The following is a 20,309-nucleotide window of genomic DNA, read 5'->3' on the forward strand; positions in this document are numbered from 1 at the left end:
AAAACTAAAGGGGAAAGCTTTTCTAATAAAGAACCAAAGCTCACTTTCACGAATTCGATTCAATTTTTGTTGGAGAATTATATAAAAAGCAGAGAAAAGGATTTGTACATAGTTATACATTTAGCAGGAAGTAACGATAAATCTTGTTTGATATAACACTTTGTAATAGCTCTTCTTAATCCAATTTTCATGGCGTGTTTTTATCGGCCCGTTTCGTCAGTAACGATCCCGGACCATCTTCGAATAGATGAGAAAAATACCATGAACCATCTTCAACTCGGAGATGCTCGAATCAAATTAAATATCGAGCATCGACGCGGCCACCCTGACTGAACGTCATCCTCGACGTCGATTATTTTTATCGAGCATTCAATTTGCAACGTATAACGAGGTTCGTGTATGTTTCTTTATCTAAATATTTGTTTATTACTACTACCGACAATACCCAAAATTATCTTCCACTTGGAAACGCTGGAAACGAAATTAAATATCGAACACCATCGTACAAAAAGCTTAATTTGAATATTGCCCATTCAGGCAACAAAAATCAAGTGTAATAGCCCATATAAGGAACGAACACAAAGGCTATAAGGAACTTAAAGGAAAAAATAAAAAGAAAGGGAGTAGGCTTAGAGTCGAGAGATCGTTTAGGCTTATCAAACACAGTTAAGGCCCTCGCATTACATAAATCCAACGGCACCGGTCGGTCAACGAGTAACGATAAAATTTAAGAAACGGCATTGTGCACGCGGCGGAGTCACAGCCGTGTAGAAAGGAGTCGTTAAAGGCCGGTCTCTCAAGCAGCCTGAATTGGCGGCTCAATGTGGCGCGTGCTACCAACACACAACGGCTCGTGTATGCTACAAGCAGCCGGTGCTCTCTTATTATATTATGCATTATTATCTACTTATCGAGCTATTGTTCGTATTGACTTCATTGGATCCGATTCTGGTGAGAGCAACCACGCTGTGTTCGGTAACAATTGCTCGCGACGTGCCATCAAAGTCGATCGGCCACGTTTTTCTCTTCCCTCCTCGTCGAAGAACGAAACGTATTATTTTCGATCTATTTCCATTGTTGATAAAGAAAAAAACAAAAAGGTAATTTTCTTCGTAGGTTAAAAAGAAATCAATTCTGAAGCTACTCAAATTAATCTACTTGAAATTAATTATTTAATACGTTCAATTATACGATTATAGAAATTGCGGATTAAACGATGGCTCGATGAACGATTAATAATTTTTCTTTTAGGTTCGATCTCGTGGAAATATTTTTTCCATCGTAAGCTACTATCTATTAGCCATTTACGAGGCAAACGTGGACCCGGTGTGATCTGATAGGACTGGAAACACGCCTTCTCTTTCTCTCCCTTCCCTTCGCCTTCTCATTGTTCTCGCTTCTTTGTCTACAGTCTACGTATATACTTATGGCTAGATGGTCTTTCCTTTGAATTTTTATTTCTCTCCTAGGTGAGGTGGGTTACGAACGGAAGCCTCGAGAAATCGAGCGTGCTTGCGAAGTAACGAGCACCACGGTCGAAAGCCGACGAACGGAAAACTAAAAGCGATCGGGAGCGTTACGAGTTTTACTGCCCTACGGGATTTCTTATCTTATGGCCGGTTGCGTAACCGGCCAACCAGTTATATTGTACGGATGCAGGCATTAAGCCAGGCGAAATAATACGGTAACGCGGCGAAACGAAGCCAAGCTGTTTTGAAAGGGAGAGTGGCGCAACCCCGCGACGATTTTTCACGAAATTCGCTTAACCGCGGAACGAATCGTGCCGGGAAGGTCTTTCAGTTCAGATCTCATTCCCGATTATTCCGTTACAAACCCCGTATTTTATGGCTTTTTACTCATCTATGTTTAATGCTTTGATAATAAACCGTGGAATCTAGGAAATGATATTCATATAATGAAATAGATATTTCGTTGGAAATGAATGTTTGATAGTTTAATAGTTTGTGAATGGTATGTGCTTCACTTTGTGATCAAAATAAGTAAGCTTTTTTGTCAACGGTATACTCGAAGTACGAAAAAGATGATGAAAATTTAAATAGTACAAAACATATGAAAGTGATATTGCAGCAGACGTAACTTTATTACAAACATTTAACGCTTTAGAGAAGGATAGCTTTGTGTGAGCATAAATAGATGGAAATACAATAACAATTTTATACCAATAATTAGTTCTTAATTAATTCCGATTTGCAACACTCCGTCAAACTGGTTTATCTAAAAATAAACAACAATATTTTCTTACGCTTTAACCCTTATCATTTTCCTACCGCATCCTCTTCTCAAAACAGTTTCAAATTACCTACCATTAACTTGGTCCCGCAAAATTGACATAAGAAAGCACAAACCTTTCAACAATATAACAACTGCTTGTCCCTATCTTCAAAGTACCTTCACCAAACCACACAATGTCTCAGTCTAACCCTAACCTATCGTGTATACCCAGGTTACAGTAGCCTAAACACTTTCCAGTAACCACTACCCTCGCAAGAGAAGGGTAAAAAATTGCAGAAGGGAAGCTTCTTGGTTCTTTCACTTGCCCGAGCTCGGGTTTTAAGGCTGCTCTTAATTAGCTTGACAACGGTGCGCAACGAGTTGTAGTCAGATTAATTCGTCGAGGTGTCTCGTCCGATCGGCGTTCCGAGGTTCATGGACGAGCATACGAGGAATGTGCATCCATTTCGCAGTGGGCCTAAGGCTTCCATAGCGCAACTTCTCGTGTAGAGAACGTGGTAACACTAAACCAGTAGACGAAGAGAAGCAACGTCGGGTTGTAACCCAATAGGATACGATGCTGGGCACACTTGTGGCATGCGCCAGCTTCGCTGCTCTCCTCTCTTTTTACCATCTTCTCCAACCCTCTGTTTTGCCAGTTTTTCTCTACACGATGCACTGCTTCGTTAGACTACGCGTTTTCACTAGAAATTATATTGCACGCGGATTTGCTTTAGGTTTGTGTCACGATGGTTTTCTGTCAATTCTCTCGTCATTTGGGTATTCGCGATAATTTTCTCGTCATCTTGGAATATCGAAAGGCAACGTTACTCTGTAGTATTTTTCGAAGTCATTTATCGAAAGATCTTTAATTCTGTGGTTTACTAGAATTGAAATATTGCTATGTTGCTGTCCATAGAATGGTATTCCCTACTTGTGTCACAGCTATTATTGTTATTTACGCTTTTAGGTAATTTTCTAGTATGAGGAAACTTATCCAGTTGGAGATCTGAATTTGTTTCTGTTGTGTTAATAAAATTAGATTTTTCGATGCTTTAAACTATACTTTCTTTCAGTCGTTTTCACGATTGAAATATGCACTACCCCAGTATATTACGTATAGGTGTAGTATTGCAGGGTTAATGTGAATCAAGCTTTCACGCTAGGCTCCATTGAACTAATGATTCCCTTAATTCTGTCACATCTGCGTCAACGACACTTTACCCAGGAATATTAACGAGCAGTTTAGCCGGAAAACTGGAGCAGGCTACAAAAAGCATGCGAAGTGAACCAAGTACAGACAGTATCTTCAAAACAACTAAATTAAAAGTGTCCTGAAACATAACGCCCACGTAAGAAGAGATAAAAAGAGGACTAAAGATCAGACAGAAGAAATCACACAGAATTACAACGATGATCTTGTAGAAGCTCGCACGACGAACGTTTCAAATGGCTCACGTGGAATCAAAGATTTTAAATAAATTATCTCGACACGCTGACGCATAAATGATTACAGTCAAGTATATTAAAAGATTAAAGGTTCCACTTTATCAACACGATCTTGTACTATCGCAGGTTTCGATCTTCAAAATACAGGCAAATTATTGGTACGATTCACACACCTAATCGTCAAACACATATCGTTGTTATATAAATATTTCCTCGTGTTTCTCGTTCGATAGTATCTCTGTGCTTTCAAGAAAATAGAAATAAAATTGGCAATAAGAACATCTAGCGAGCATAATCCGACGATCTTGTAAAATACGAGAATCAAACGGAGATTATAAGCGTCGAGTAACAGTGTACAGGAACATAATACACCGTTAAAGAAGCCGCGAATCCCGAGATTTAATCTCGTCGCTTGAACAGCAGTTGGAATTAATCAATACGGGGTGGTGGAACGGTAGGCAGCATAATTTATACCGCGGCTCGCGAGAAAACAGGGTGGACGCGTGGCTGCAACGTAAACCTCTGTCGCGGCTGTGTATGGGAAACCGCTTGAATCGTTGCGCCGCGATGCTGTTAGCGTGTACCGTGCCACGTGGCTTCGACGATGAAGTCAAGACTGTATGTAATTTAATAGAATCCAGGATATCGTGCGCTTAGAGCCTTCGGTTTGCGGTCGGGGTAATGCAGTTGTTCCTTTGGGATCGCTTCCCAGGCATATTCGAGCGTCGTTGAGTTTGACGGTGGTGCATTTTCGGATTTTGCGTAGTTCGCAAACTCCACGCTGCTCGTTGATTTTGGACGAATATGTTTTACGTAGTGTTAATCGGTTTTGGCTATTTGTGGTATTATTTTCGGGGGATACGTTCCAGTGGCGGTTTACAGCGTTCATAGAATTAGTTTAATTTCGTTCCCTGTGATGCAGATAAGTTTGCAGATGCACAACTCCTACGTACGATGTTCAGGAATATATTTACGAATTCTTTTAATTTAATTATATATCGTTTTGTTGTAGTAACTATATGGGAATTAAATATTCTTAAATATTACAAGGAATTTACAGTGTCGTGCCATTATACGCAACATGGAAAGGTACATAGTATTTGAATAAGTTTTAAGAATTCTCTAAGATCCTGAAATCGCATACGGCTCACTCAAAAATCAAATTAATCACACACAACGCTCTATTTATCGACAATTTTTCAATTTGAAATTGTTTAAATGTTATTTCAATTTTACGTACAGTACAGAATACCCAATGAATATTTAACTTTGCGAAAACCATGGTAATCACTCGTTTAACTCTTCCGTAACTTGGGATATAATCGATCCCTTATCGAATTTGAAATTTTCCTCCGTAATTGTAATTTATCGCTTTCGAATCTTCGATTCCCGAATCATTAGTTATTGGAACATCATCGGTTAGATAAGCAGAGAAAGTTGATCGCTGGTGCATTTAAGCGCGAGACGCGTGGCTGGCTCGTTGCAGCACGTGACGATTGCTAAAGTAAGTGGCCGACTGGAGTGGAAGCGGGGTCGGGCACAGGTGTGCGAGCGTAATCGCGATGTCACGGACGAGTCACGGTCCTATACTCCTCCTGACGTGCCCTCGTTCTTCTTCTTCCTCTTCTGTTCGATCTCCTCTCTGCTTTTCCTTCTTGCCCGCTTCGTCTTTACTCGCCAACAAATAAACCGCGGGCATCGTTGCTTTTCCTCTATCGTCGCTTTTTATCTGGATTGTAATATCTTGCATTATCTTCTTTACTTCGAAGATTGTACATCGCTTTTTACGACACAGAGTTTTCAACAGTTCAAAGTTTCTTACGTTTTTGAACGCATACAATCGCTGGAATAAGTTCGAGACGTATACACAATTTTATGCTACTTTTTGTACATACACATATACAATGGCTAACAACAGAAGATTTAAAATTGGTAATTATGTGTGCGAATGTTAAAAACTTCTGTAGTTACCTATACAGTTTTTACCATCACCATTGAAAAGTCTCATCTATTCTGAAATATACATACCTGTACAATACCAAATGAAAGTTTGCATTCACTACCTGTTGCACGAGATTGTAGAATCTAAACGAAGATCAGCTTGAAATTCCGTGTTACCCTGGGGAAGACCTCTGGAAAAAGTCCTTTAATCGCATCCTGAATCAAACGACATTATTACCCAAATTAGCGGAAGATTCCTCACAATTGACGACATGATTCCACGTGTTTCGTCCATAGTGTACTATCCATCTTAACTTTACTTTCAGGATGGAAAAACTGGATAAAGAAAACATATATAGAATTGTATACAGGAAATATCATAATAAAAAAAAAATCATGCGTACACGATAGATGATCGTGCAGTGATTAGTCGCATATTTACTTCAGATCAAAATAAATCCAATAAAAAACTACTTTCCATGGAAGATCGACGAATAAAAGAGCAGAATCTGACGTCCTTGCGAATGCACGCGCGCAAGAAGCGTCGCAGTAGCGGCAGGGAACCAGCGGCACGCGTACATGTAACTCGTTCCTCGTGTCGGAGGCGCCTGGTCGGCGTAATTTCAGCTAACCCCGTGCGCCTGACCCCGCGCGCATAGGCCGAGCGTGTCACGTCACGTCAGCCCAGGAATACTGGTAATAATTGCGGCTCGCGGCAGCGAACGAGACGCCGCGGACCGATGGAAAACACGAGAGAAGCAGCACAAGCGAAAAAGGCAACCTTAGGAAGAGAGAGAAAGGAAATGAAAGGAAAAGAGAGAGAGAGAGAGAAGGAGAAAGAGAGAAAGAGAAAAGGAGAAGAAGGGAGATACCAGAAGCGAAGAGAGGAGGCCATGTGGCGAACAGTAGTTGTGTGTCGAGGCCCACGAAGAGGAGGCGACCTCTCGAGTCATCCACCCCTGAAGGATAGAAGTCGACGGTAAATGTTGCAGCAGTCGTCTTTCTCGTTGGTCGTTGCTACCGCTTCTACCCGCGTCTGGTTCCCTTTTCGTTTCTTTGTTGCTCTTTCTCGTTGCGCTGGCACGGTCGTACGTACGGTCTCTGTCCCTGTGGTCGATGCACCGGTTGTTAAACGCCGCGACTTTGCAGAGGGGATTGGATGGTAAATTAAATGATAGGCGACCGCTCGGTTAGGAGGTTTCTCGTTGAGATCTAATCTCTCGCTGCTCCGTTTTTAATTCGATCTCGTTATACGACCGCGTGTACGAGCGTTCGACGAATGCTTGGCCGGTGGATTGTTTGCTTCGACATTTTTCTTTCCACTGTGTTTCGAATTATTTTGATGTATTTAATTGAGAACTTTCGGTCCATACACTCGTTTACGTTCTCTTTAAGAGATCTTCTCATTTCTCGCGGAACTCAATGAGGGAAATTACTTTTAAATGATGTTCGCAGGATTCTTTCAGAATCGGGTGCTCTTTAAACTACATGGAAAATCTTTCTCTTATGTAAACTTACTTTTGCTGATTTTTCTATGCAAATTCAAAGCAAATATGTTTGCCATTGTATTAGTTAATGCTTCGTGAAAGTATTCCGTATATGCAAATGTAAAGGGATTAATAAATAATGAATTAGAATAGCGTAGAAAATTAATCATCGGTTCCCACAGTAAAAATCTGACTTGGCCAAAGGCCTTGAAAGCCACAATGTTTGCGAACCTTCGTTAAACTGGGATAGACAAGAGAACCTAATCTACAGAAGGTTCGCGTGAAATTCGTCGATAGAAGCGTGGAAGCGTGGTTAGTTAATGATGACCGGTGGCTGGAATCGTCGGAGGTAATGGCCGAAAGCCGAGATGGGAGCCGACCCTAATTTTCACTCTTGAATAAATCGTCAGTAGCTGTTAGCAATACCGCTACGCTGTAAAGCTCTGGCTGCAGCTGATACATCGTACGTGCGAGCAGCGTGGAAGAACAAAAGGAAGAAGGCGAGAGCGAGAGAGGAGAAGGGCACCCACGGCACCCATCACGTAGTGTTAGTGGCCTCGCGAAAGAGAAACATTGGGTGCGGTAAGAACGGGAGCACAAATCGACAGCTAATTTTCTCCTGTGCCTTGCTGCTCCGCTTACAACGCGCTCCGAGTCGACGAGTTTTAAGCGTATCCGATCGTAGGATGCTTCTCATTCGAATGTTTGGATGTTTGAACGGTACGAAGAGGGTGTTCGACATGTAACGACAGAGTTTTACTAGAGGGACTTAATCCTATGATGTTTTTGACGAGAGAAAAGCACGAACGTGAAAAACGTATTTAAATTGTAATTCTACGATGCTTTTAACAAGGGAGAAACGTAAATGTGAAAATTGCGTTTAGTTTAATGTTAGATGCAAATTGTAGCGGAGATGAATATCTGAAAGCAGACTGGAATTTGTCTTAGAACGAACCGTAGATATTTCGGAAGAGATCAAGTGGGATTTTACAGAATAAATACAATGAAAATTTGTCTCAAGATGAGTAGATAATTTGGTTCAGAGTTTGCAAAATTGTTAATCTATCGAAGTAAACTGGCGCGTGAAATTTGCACCATCCACTGATCATAAGCGCCAGCGGAACAAAGAGATTAGGCGAATGTATCCGCGATAGTGTTTTCTCGGCGTGAGGCACGAATGCTCGTTCCACTGACCTGTCCCAGCAACGAAATGCGCTCTTCGACCAAAGACAAAGAGAGAAACGAAAGGAGAGAAGGGCAAAGGGGACAAGGTAGCCAGTGGTCTGCAGTTGACGTGGTCGCTGCGAGCGCGAGCTTCGGCCCTCGCGCGAGGGAAACTCCGAGCGTTTTACACAGGGAACAAAGCTGAAGCGTGCACGTTCTGGGCGGAGTAGCGGAGCGATCCTTAGGGCCAGGAGTCATCGAGTGACACACGCACGACCGCCACGCTTCGTGGTCACGGTCAAAGCGCACGCGAAACACTAACGACGCGGAGGGAACGAGACACGGTTCGGTTGCTCCTGTAAACGGAGCGCCTCGAGGATCGAGCCGCGAGCTTCTTCGATTTCGATCGGCAACGCTCGAGATTGAGTTTCATCGATACAGGTGAAATAAAATCGGTGCCGACGATCGAAACGATCCTCTGGAAGATTATTTGCGGCCTGGGGTGCGGTGACGGATTATGATAAGGGATAAGGGAACGATGCACTGGAATATTGCAGTATAAGTAACTTTATGAGACGAATATAAGGCAAGGATAATTTTTTAAAGAAGTCAATAGAGAAAGTTGTGGAGAAAGAATTGATAAAGATAAAGCGATTAAATAGGGACATAGTTTTTTATTAGAAGATTAAGAAGCTTGTTAAGAGAGGATGTACATGCATGCATAGTAGAAGACAAGGATAGATCAATTTTTGGAAGTTTTGTTATTTCGTAAGCCCGTTTCAGATGAGGGACATTTTGAAATTTTTCAGGAAAACAAAGGGAAAAGACAGAAAATTTCGCCAGTAGCACAATCAAGCAAGTTGAGACGCTTTAGACAACGGAATAGTGGAATTCAGATGCGAGTCGAGGACAGTCAAGTTAGCGTCGAAAAGTTCTTCCTCTACGTAAAATAAACATCATGCTAAGAACGACGAAAAGACGCTGTAAGTTACAGTGTCTTTCTAGGACACGAAGCTTCCAAACTTCAGAAAGCGAATTTGTAAATGCATCCTCCAAAAAAAAAAAAAAACAAATATAGCAAACTTTCCCTGTTCCATAGCACAGTTGTTAAAAAAGCGGATAATCAAACATGCTGACACCTTCTCCTTCTACTATTACAACGATTTGTAGTTATTACCTCACACATTTGTTCTACTTTCTACATAACCATACACCGATTACGTATCCATGCTAATCGATTACACTTGCATTTTCTCTGATTTCGTCTAGCCAGAGGCGATACTCGCTTCGAACGTTGGCAAACGGACCGAGCTACCATTACAATGTTAATCCAAGCAAGAAGCTCGTCGGTGGAGAACTAAACGGGTACACGAGATACATAATTGGTACGTAGAAGGGAGAAAGAGAGGGAAAGGAGAGTGGAGGAGACGGGAAACTGCTAAAGCAAACATCGTTCACAGATACGAAACGCGAAGCGACGGGGATTCGGTTCGACTTGAGTAGCGGCGCCAACGATCCTAATGCGATTATAATTAGTAGCGTTTTCCAGCCCCGGATCCGGAGAAATTGCGCCCCTCCCGTGGGGGCGTCCGTCTTCGACGCTGCCAACTGGTTACTTGACGACGCCTCCGGCCTTTTCTCTGAAACCTGCCGATCCGAGATCAAGGATGATCTCGTTACTTGGTATCGTAACATGATAGGGTGTGTCGATCCAAAACCCTCTCTCTTTCTCTCTCTCTCTCTCTCTCTCTCTCGCTCACCTCTCTTCTCGAGATTGTTCGGGTAACTGTTCCAGACGGAATATTGTTCGAACGTGTGGATTATATAGTTTTCTTGTAAAAAAGGGAATCTTTTTAAGTGAACAGATATGGTATTTTGGAATTTGTTTAATATTATAAATAACTCTCTAGAAATGGACAACGTTACAATGGACAGTTTTAATAAACAAAATTATTATGCTGACAAATTAAATATGAAATTAGGATGCCGTGGTGGAAGAAGATGCTACAACGATCGACGTTTATCCCTCTCGCCTGTGTTAGCTTCTTCGTGCTTTTGACGAGGAAAATCTGTCCAGAAAGTTCAACAGTTGTATAAATTAATTCGACGTTACTTTTACGGTAACTTTGCTTCAAATTATGGACATGAAAGCAATTGTTCTTAAATATATGTATAGAAATTTTAATATAATCACACCAACTGCCTAAAGAATCAATTGCACTCGAACTCAACCGTCGGAACAACCAAACTATCGAATCACCACTTACAAATAATTATTCTCGTCACGCCCTAATTTACCCATTACCCTGTACTTATTCGTTGATTCGTGACAAGTGTCGCGTCACTTGCTGTCGCGACAAACAAACATAGAGAAACCAATTGAATCGACACAGTCCGTGGGTCGGCAATGCGCACAGTTTATCGTTTTCGAACGCGGTAAGCTGTAAGTCCGGTTGCGTCTGTAATTAACGTTACAGAGGGGGACGGCGGCGGGGTGAAACGGTAAAGAACAGTGTCATTCGGTAACGCGTGACGAGTACAGGTATCATCAGGCCGGTAATGCCGGATAATTATTACAGCAGATAGGTGGAGACACGTCATCGTGGCTCCATTAAGCCGAGTGGCACGTATTTCCACTCTCCGGGCCTCGGTCGCCTCGTAAGAGTTTAATCATTTCTGCAATGGTTGCAACTTTCCTTCAATTAGGATCGCCTCGAGGTTGGAACGGCCACCTGGGTAAACCTTCTCGAACCGTTCGAAACGAAAGCTTTTCTCCCTTATCGAGTCCGATGGCTCCTTTTTCCCCCTTCGTCTGCTGATCCTCAGACTTTTTTCTCGGCCGAGCCAGCAGACGTTAATTAGAAAGGATGATCGTGTGGGATCTGGATTAAAGAAAGCTGTCGGTGATACAAATAGAATCGAGAGACCTGCTCTTGTGTCCTTCTTCTTAGGGACGGCCCGCACACTCGCAGTTTTTCTTCCTCCCTTCTTGTGTGACTTCCATCGTTTTCTTGTTTTTTTCTTCGTAAAGGATTTGATAGATTTATTTTTATTAGAAGGATCGTTTCGTCAGAGGATTCATCTATATTTTCACAAGTTTATTTGATGGTTTTGAGAGTTGGAATGTAAAGTATAAAAATACGGCGCGATGTAGTGATCAATAAGTTGTTCTTCAACAACGTGGGGTCTTGAACGTTGCATTTTGTACGAGTACCGGATACAATAATTTCTAAGCAATGTTTCGTAGTAGTTTTCACATGATTTGATAGTTTGTTTTAGATTTTGATGGTATTTCATGAGAGGAAAAATCTTCCATTCTGAAGATCGGATAGTAAAGCCATCGCAAGAGCAATTTAATAAGAAAAATGAAAAATTCAACAGCAACGGGATGAATGAATCTTCAGACAGCTTAAAGATGGTCGTAAATAACGATGATTGTTTTGTATATCGACGACTGATTAGGAATTTGACAGTTTGAAAGAATCAGTTAAAAGAGCGACAACAATTCTTAAGGTAATATCATTGTACCCTTCAATTTCATAATTCTTTGCTGCACGTAATGTGGTCGTTGACATTACACAATATGAAGGAAAGAATCCAAGGGCCTGAAGGATTTGCATACGTCAAGATGAACACGTTCCACGATTTTCGACAGCCTTCGGGACATTGACCGCGAAGTGATTCAAGATGCGTTCGTTTTGATTGCATGTTTACGAATGTTGATTACGTCTTATTGAAAACGAAGACGCGGATACGACCAGTGCACGCCCACCACCTTTGTCGGGCCCTTTTTTTCAATCCTTTCATCGACCCTTGCTGAATGGAACAAAACCAGAACAAAAGGGCATTGCCTTCGCCAAAGGCACTGAAGGATTCTTTGAAGTATCGCTTCTTTCTGCCCTTTAGAAAACCAGGAAACAGGAATTTAGCGTTCATTCCCAGGAGAAATAATACGAGTACCACGCTCATTACCCGGTCCCGATTACCAGACACAGTAGGATTCTTCCAAATTCATCTCTAAATAGGCAAACACTTTCTCTGTAACCACAGCCACGCAGTTTCGATAAAGCAAAACGTCTAACAGATCGTTTAACGAATATCCAAAAACAGATATTACACAGAGGAAGGTTCCTCGAATCTTCGTTCTTTACCTTCTTTGAGTCACTTTCGACCGTACGCATGGAGGATAATATAAAAATAAGGTTCGAAGAAAATATAGAAGAATATTGATACGCTTACTTGCTTTTTTCAATCTTATAACTAAGATTTGATCCAACAATTAAACAAATTCTTTTCGTCGAAAAATTGAAACGAAAGCAATACTGAGACACAAAGAACTCGAGGATCAGTAGCAGAGTTAATCATCGATCTCTCGATCCAATTTGCACCCCAAACGGTTTCTACACGCATAGTTCTACGAAGTGGCTGTCGTGTTCGCCGAAGTTCGCGACACGACGCATCGGTGCGTGACGAAAACGACGAAGAACAGAGTAAAAGAGTACCTGGGACTAAGGAAGATCGAGGCAAATGGAGAAGTTAGTGAGGACGAAGAGCTACGAGGAGACGGAAGAACCTCTCATTAGCAAGGTAGTCCGTGAGGGCAGTGACGTTTCGCGTTTCATAACACGTTGCACCGCACGCATGGGCACACGCGACCAGGACGAGCGTGTCTCTTCTTCGCGTGGCTCCTTGCCAGGGTGACGCACGCCCACGAGTCGTACGCACGATACAACAGGGCTGAAATTATCCGGCAACCTATGCTCACCCGTGAAGAACGTCTTTTCTTGCTGGCCACCGCAACAAAAGCTCGTCCCGCCTCGCTCATGGGGGGCGTAGGGGGTTTGGCACTCGCGTATATTGCCGTAATTTTCACTACGAGGGAGGGAAAGGGACGAACAGTGCTACAATCTCTGCGAGGAAGGTATAATCAAACGAACCGCGATGCTCGGGTCAGTGGCTGATAGCATCGTGAGCGTTTTTACGCTGAGTCGACCACCTTCGTCGTCCAAGTTCCTGGCTTGAGCTGTTTGTAAGTATGCAACTTGCTTTCTGTCGAGCTGATTTTTCTGATGGGATCTCTCGTCTTGGTTTTAGTTTGGATACTATTTTATGATATTGAACTAAGTTTGTGATATTGGATTACCGAAAGAGGGATGATATTAGAGGTTTTTTGTTGGTTAGGGATTGGTGAAAGATATAACGACTGCTGTGATATTGTTTGTAATTACTTTGTGGTTTCCAATTTTAATGTCTATGGCGGGTATTTAACCAAGGAGATTCGCAGAAAAAAGAATTTGTAGCTATAGAGCTATGAGATATTTTTTAGTGCATCATATTTATTTACTTGGGTGATTATTGAATCATGAAATAATTTCAATCGGAAGATGAAACTTAACGTTTGTTTCACAGCAAATTCCAAATTCTGCGCTTCAACAAATTCAGTGAAATTGCGTTGTCTATCGTTTACTGTATATTGCCCCGTAAAAACGTATCTGTTTACGCTATATCGTCACACTTATCATTATTATGATTCATACAACTATCTAACGCACGGATATAACTTTTTTTCTACGAACAACATAAAGAATAAATCTTTATGATAAAAGACGAGCCATATCGACATGTCGTTTTTTTATTTTTCCGTATTCCCCAGGGACAACCGCAAAACGTCGACTAACTCGGGACAGAGACAAACGCTCGATCGTTTCGAACTCTCTGAAAGTTGTCCGATGATAAGCATCGACTGTCGAAACGAATCTACAATGTTTCCTCGGCCAACTCCACCAGATTCTCTCAACTATATTATCGCGGCAATTTAGATGTCGCATTACCGATAAACGGACAACCCCGGTGTCGCTAAAATGCATTATCGTCGCGACACGGTCTATTCGTCAGCTCGACGAGGCTAGTCGTCGATCGTGGCAAAATTTCACGCGATGGTCCGTGCAAACGATAGGGGGGAGAAGAACCTTGGGGGGTTTGTTCCACCCCATCACGGTATAACCCAATATTCAATTTGTATCTAATGAATATAAATTAACGATTTAACTTACCGGTTTCTCTGTTATGTTTGGCCAGACTGGAAGGGTTAACCACCGGGCAAATCGATAAGTTGATGAGGTTTTAATCGGTGGTTTGATGAATACGAAGTCACCGTGCAACTTTTCACAATCGAATCGGCGTTCATCAAACGCATGCATCTACGCATTAAATTTAACATTGTTAGCGATAGAGATCACTTAATGATACAGTTAATACGATGCGTACGATGTTATTATTTGATCGCGCACACTGCATTAGACAAAGTGTATATTATGTAGTATACGTCATAAATCAAATGTCAGAGCAGGTTAAATGGTACTAAAGAAAATTTAATCAATGCATTAGTGCTTTAAACGAAACGATGCCTCCGTTTTACGACAATTTCCTATCTCATTAATATCCTAAACGAATAGCAAACCTACATTAACGAATAATAAATTTACTTTAATTGCTTCGAAATACAAAAGCCAAGAAACGTTTCAACACTACTCGTGTTATACGATAATTGTGAAACAGACGAAGCACTAAAAAGATTTGTACCATCGTACTCGAAAGAATTAATTATTAAAAGAATTTACTGTTCCATTAAAACCAGTTACGTCCATCATCGAAAATCATCGTATCTGTAACCGCGTTTCTTTCGTCCCCATTCGTTGCTACACGAAGACAAACACAATCGTCGTTCGTTTCAAATCTTCTGCAGAGGAGGCGTGATGGCGCGCACGCCCCGTTGCGACGTTAATCGTCGCTGGTTAACGTCCGATCTGCGACGATCGTTGCCGCAACACGACGCTCTTTCCCCGGCTACCTACGCGTAATAATCTTCGTGCTCGGGATTGAAGCCATTAGCACACTGGACGGCGAACCAATGAATTCCCTGGAACCGTTTCAGCGTGCAACACTCGTAACTTCCACCTTCTTACGCTCGTCCCCGCCTCGCCGGATCGTCCCGCGTTTCGCAAGAAACGGGCCCCGTTAATTACGTGCCTCCGCGCGTCGCACGACACGCGCTCGCCTATCAATTCCACAATGATCGCGATAATTGCACGCTCGAGGGCGACGTCCGCAGACTTCACGATTTCCAAATAACGTTACTTCTCTCTTGGATCGCGTTTCACTGTCATAGCAAGAGTGCTAGTTGTCAGTCGATCAAAATTGTTAATTGGTAATAGAGTTTGCGGGATATTGCGGAACAGAGTTTCCGGTGATGCTACATCTTCCCGTTGCTTAGTAGAATTTTCATAGTAGAATTTGTCAGCAAACTTTTACGGATCTTGAACTTTTATTTCTCAATGTTCTTCTCGTTTTAACGACATTCAACGTTTTATAACCGTACTGTCGCATTCATTTCTTTTACGCGCCTGTATCTCTTCAGATATTTTCTCTTCTCGAATACTTTATTCATAAAATGCGTGGAACACAGAAAACGTTGCAATCTTGTACTGGATAATAAAACCAAATATTTTTGACAGCCAATTTTCGCCAATTTGACAACCAATATAGGTCGAAAATATTAAAATTAAGAAAATCTTCACCATGTAATTAAAATGATCTTTTCGCATCTTTTCTTGATACAAATTTATTATCCCTCGCTCGAACATAAAAGATTTGTTAACCATAGAAGAACACGACCGACCAAAACACCTCCAAAGATGTGTCAAAGTTAATATATTTATGCATGATCGCACTTCATCAACGAGTAACATTCTCCATCATGTGCCTCAACATTGTCCTTCATTAAACCATCCTCGGGAATTTATATCACCTCGAAAACTATCTCTCCGTACGAGAGGCCGGTTCTCCGATAACCCGTTAATTAAACAGCGCCCGATGTTTGACGAGTTCAAGTCGCGAGGAATTACAACGGGAGCGGAGGGAAACGCGTTAATCGAGGCTCCGGCCGCACGGCATGCACGCGTCCAGCCCCGAGTTTCTACCCCGTTTCAACCTTCGGGATTATCCAGGCATGAAGAGCGATCGGTCAGCGTCGGGAATCCCTCGGAAGCTTTCGAGCACGATCCGGATGACACATTCGTTTCGATCCCCAATCGTGACACCCCTTTTCCGCGTGCAGCGCCAGTATTTATCCTGGAAGCCGTATGATGCGTTTAACCGGACCCTCTGAAACCCAGCAAACTGACGTGATCGTTGACAGAGCCGCGGTCAGAACTAGAAATTACCTCTCTTTCTCTCTTTTCTTTCTCTTCGCCCCGCCACATTTAGCTTCGACAGTTGCATTTAATTTTCCTAGCCAATCCTTTCGTCCATATGCAACGACTGATCAATCGACGGCCACGTGCCACCAGACAAACGCACATTCCTTTGGAAAATATAGGGTCGGGCTCGTGACCACCTTGGACACTGTAGAAGTAATACATGTATTACTGCATTACGTCGGTACCTTGTCATATGGCGTATAGTTCGCGAATCGAACAGAAACATATGACGAACGCGTCACGGAAAAAGAAAAGACCGTGGTGCATACATTATGATTGTCATGCGCGTGGACACCGTAATTACGGACAATTTCTGCGGCAACCTAGAGGCTGCTTCTGATGAAATAGAAACGATGCGACAGCTTTTTACGCTTCGCTTGCGGTTAGATTGCTTCTGCGCGCCATGTTTTCTTCTCCTTTGTTTGCCTCGATCTGGATGGTTTCTGTGTTCTTTCAATTTTTCACATATTGCAGAGATTTTAGAGTCTATCTAGGATTTTCTATATTTTTCTATTCAAAGCATTTCAACCTTGACACTGCGTTCTACTATTTTCACCCTGTGGTTAAAGAGTCTTTAATCTACAACCTGTCTGGAGAGTCTCTCTCTCTTTTTTTTGGATCCTTGTCTCTCATTTGAAACTTCTTCCAGCGTTTGAACATCTGCTTTCCAAGGAACTTCGCAATCTTCTTTAAACATCTTCAGAGTTTCTTCCTCTCTTTGAAAATCATCTTTCTTGTCTCTTTCTGCAGAAGCTTCAATCCTTCTCTCCCACGATTTTTTAATCCACACGAATCTTGCCCCCAGTCCAGTTCACGGCCTTTCAACCGTCAAGTTTCCCGGAGCTTTCTACATTTTTAACCTCCAATTTCTCCTTAACGCAACGCCTCTCAGTCTTCTCCTTTGATCTCACATCGTCACAATAATTCTGCAATTTTCTTCCTGCCACCAAGTCTCAGATTAGAAATATGCTGGAAGTGAAAGCCAAACGGTTTAAGATTAATAAGAAATCATGTTTTTTTTTTTTACGAAGAAACTGTCTTTTATTTTCTTTTACTTCCTTTTGTTTATCGCGCTTCTCGCTTTATTATCTCGAAAACGTAAGACGTAACGTTGTGGTGAAAAATTCTGCTTCAAAAAATGTCTTTGCTTTTCAACCATTCGATCGAGGAAAATATATGCGTCAACCATACGTTTCCTTCAGATTACGATAAATTCAAATTTTAATCTTTATCGAATTCTAAATTTTACAATTCCGACGAAGATATCATAGAATCGCTGCGGGTTCGGATATTTTTACATCGAAAGTTTTGCAAAATTTCGGAATATTACAGTCGCAAACTTCGTTGAGAGGATAATTATGCTTTTCTAACTTTCTAATAAAATGGCGCGTCGACTGCGACAGTTACAAAATAAAGATTTATGAGGAAGATCTGGAGAAAAGGAAGAACGAGTACAGGAGTAAAGTTCACGGCTTCTGCGTGTTATGCGACGCGGAATTAGAAAGTAGGCTAGTCGGGTAAAGGCGCGCGCGTGCACGCTGGTTTCCAGCAATTATCATATTGCGATTCTTGCAGTCTGCCGGCGAAAAAGCACGGCTTTAATACGCGTATAAACTGGTTTATTACGCGGCTCGGTCGAGCCTAAAATTGCAGGTGAATTATTCGCCTTGCCGCCGGTGTATCTCGCAGAAACGTAGAAACGTTGCACCGCTGCTTCCTCGGGCGTAGTTTACCGAGACTGGTAGCCGTTCCGCCAGCACAAACTCCGGAAGAATTTGTAGTATTATTTTTCATTCTTGATGAATTAACTCTTGCATTATTATTGGACATCCGATAGAAAGTTTCGGGCGCTTTTTAACGTGCAAATATTTTCCTATCGAGCAATTCCTTCGGGAATTCTTCATTTTCTTAAAATTAATCTGCCATTTGCATGCCGATGTAAACGATTAATATAACAAAAATAAAAAGATAGGAGATTGGAAATTTTGTCGAAAATAGAGAAATAAAACTTGCATAAGTGTTCATATTCTTTTCAATGTATCGAAGTAACAAGAAGCACGAATAGAGATTAAGCAATCACGAAACAGACTGTGTGATAAATAACGGGGGATTAAGGAATTTAAACAACTTATTCAGTGGTTCAAAATTACCGAAGAGAAAATGCGGGTAAAAATCAGCCACGAAAGATGAAGGAACACGAGAGGCGAAGGATAGAGAGGAGCAACATCTCGGTAACAAGCCGCCACAAAGGCGAGCATTGTAGACGTTGGAACGGGCCAGAAGCCCGAAGACAAAAGCTCCTTTTCTCCCGGTTGGCGATGCACTGCAGCCGCGGGTACGTGTCTACGAGCGTGGAGGGCAGCGAGATCTTAATTTGCATTCGCTCGAGATGAACGCTCGGCGCAATAAAAGACCGTAAATCCTTCAGTCATCGCGACTACTGCGGGCTGGGAAAAGACGACGAGGGGGAAAAAGAAGCGACGAGATATTCGGCCCGTCGAATAGAAAGCCGGGAGGTGGAAAGTTGGAGAAAGGGGCGGAGGCACGAGATGGCACCCCTTCCATGTCGTTATTTAAATTAGCCCAATAAAGCTACGGTCGGGAGAAGACTTCTCGAGGAAGAAACGCGAGTAGCTGCCAGCAGATGAAGCATCCAGAACACGATGCAAGGCGATTTTCGCGGACGCGTTTTCTCCCCCTTCTCCGCGAATTGGCCATCTTCGTCGTCTGGATAGGTCCCCATCCGCGCTGGTAATTGCGCCTATATCCTGCGCGGTGACGCGTCGCTGGAAGTCGACGATCGCGATAAACGCCCCTTCGAACGGCTGAATGGATCACGATCGTCACTATGATAACCGTTGCAGGTCCGGTGATTTCCTACCGGGACGATTACCTCGAGGAAATTTCATTCTTTTTAGGTTTTTACGGAAATGGACTGGTGGGCCCGCTCAGCGGATGAACGGTGATGTGGTCTGAGGTGGTTTGGAAACATGTGGAAATTGGAGATGCGGTTCTCCTGATTAGTTTCTCGGGATCTTTTCGTTGGGAAAGGTGAAAATTTTGATGAAAATTTGCATCGTTCCGTCGTACGTATGAAAATGAATTGGAAATTTTATTGCCCATCGGTGTCTGTACAGAATCCATTGGCATTATAATTTATTTGATAGGTATTATTGATACTCGATTCATTGCTAGCTACGTCTATGAATATCGAAATGAAATACACGATATTCAATCCAGATAATACGACGATAAACATCAGCACCGTAAATCTCCTGGTTAATTTACTATCACGACAAAACGTGTATCATAGAAGCTCGTATATTCGAGTAGCTACCAAACAAGTCTAATTATTCCGTTCGAACCAGCTCAATTACCCTTCCACGTCGCCGACCGAACATTTACCCATGCGTACTAACAAAGCGTAAGAAAAAGACCAAGTAGAAACGCCAGTACAGATACAATGGCCAGACAATGAATTCACGGTTATAATTAACCGCGGATTTTTATGGTATTCGTAAGAAATTTGAAAGGGAAGAAATCAACATAGTACGCGATAAAAATATATAGAGTATACAAAATAATAGTACTCGTCGTGATAGATCAATTTTCCCAACCGTATTCGAAAAGATACGACTTTGCATAAGTATACGTAGTCTAATTAATTCGCCAGATTGTTGGCCCATCGAATCGCAGATTTGACGCGCGCAATCTGACATTTACCTACCAGTATCCGAAGAGCGTAAGAAAAGGCAATGAAAAAGTAGAACTGGACGCG

The 20,309-nt window shown here is 42.2% G+C and overlaps 1 protein-coding gene across 10 annotated transcripts in view; it reads right to left on the bottom strand.

Moving 5' to 3' along the window:
- Positions 1-20,309, bottom strand: part of LOC122575527 — a 259,427-nt gene that overhangs the window by 185,257 nt on the left and 53,861 nt on the right. The window contains exons 3-5 of one of the 10 annotated variants that reach the window (XR_006319459.1): positions 14,327-14,473; positions 5,710-6,729; positions 1,903-5,410 (exon numbers count right to left, since the gene is read on the bottom strand). The exons of 1 other annotated variant lie outside the window; for it this stretch is intronic. Coding sequence is in view for 2 of the 9 variants with exons in the window: in XM_043744577.1 (XP_043600512.1) it covers positions 5,767-5,838; positions 14,327-14,473 (219 nt within the window). In the remaining 7 variants the exon portion in view is untranslated. Of the gene's footprint in view, positions 1-1,902; positions 6,730-14,326; positions 14,474-14,805; positions 16,437-16,495; positions 16,677-16,800; positions 17,501-20,309 lie in introns of those variants that run through there. 8 more of the 10 variants (XR_006319457.1, XR_006319462.1, XR_006319456.1 and 5 more) reach the window with 8 other exon arrangements.

Source organism: Bombus pyrosoma, linkage group LG2, assembly GCF_014825855.1.
Source record: "Bombus pyrosoma isolate SC7728 linkage group LG2, ASM1482585v1, whole genome shotgun sequence".
Taxonomy (NCBI): Eukaryota; Metazoa; Arthropoda; class Insecta; order Hymenoptera; family Apidae; genus Bombus; species Bombus pyrosoma.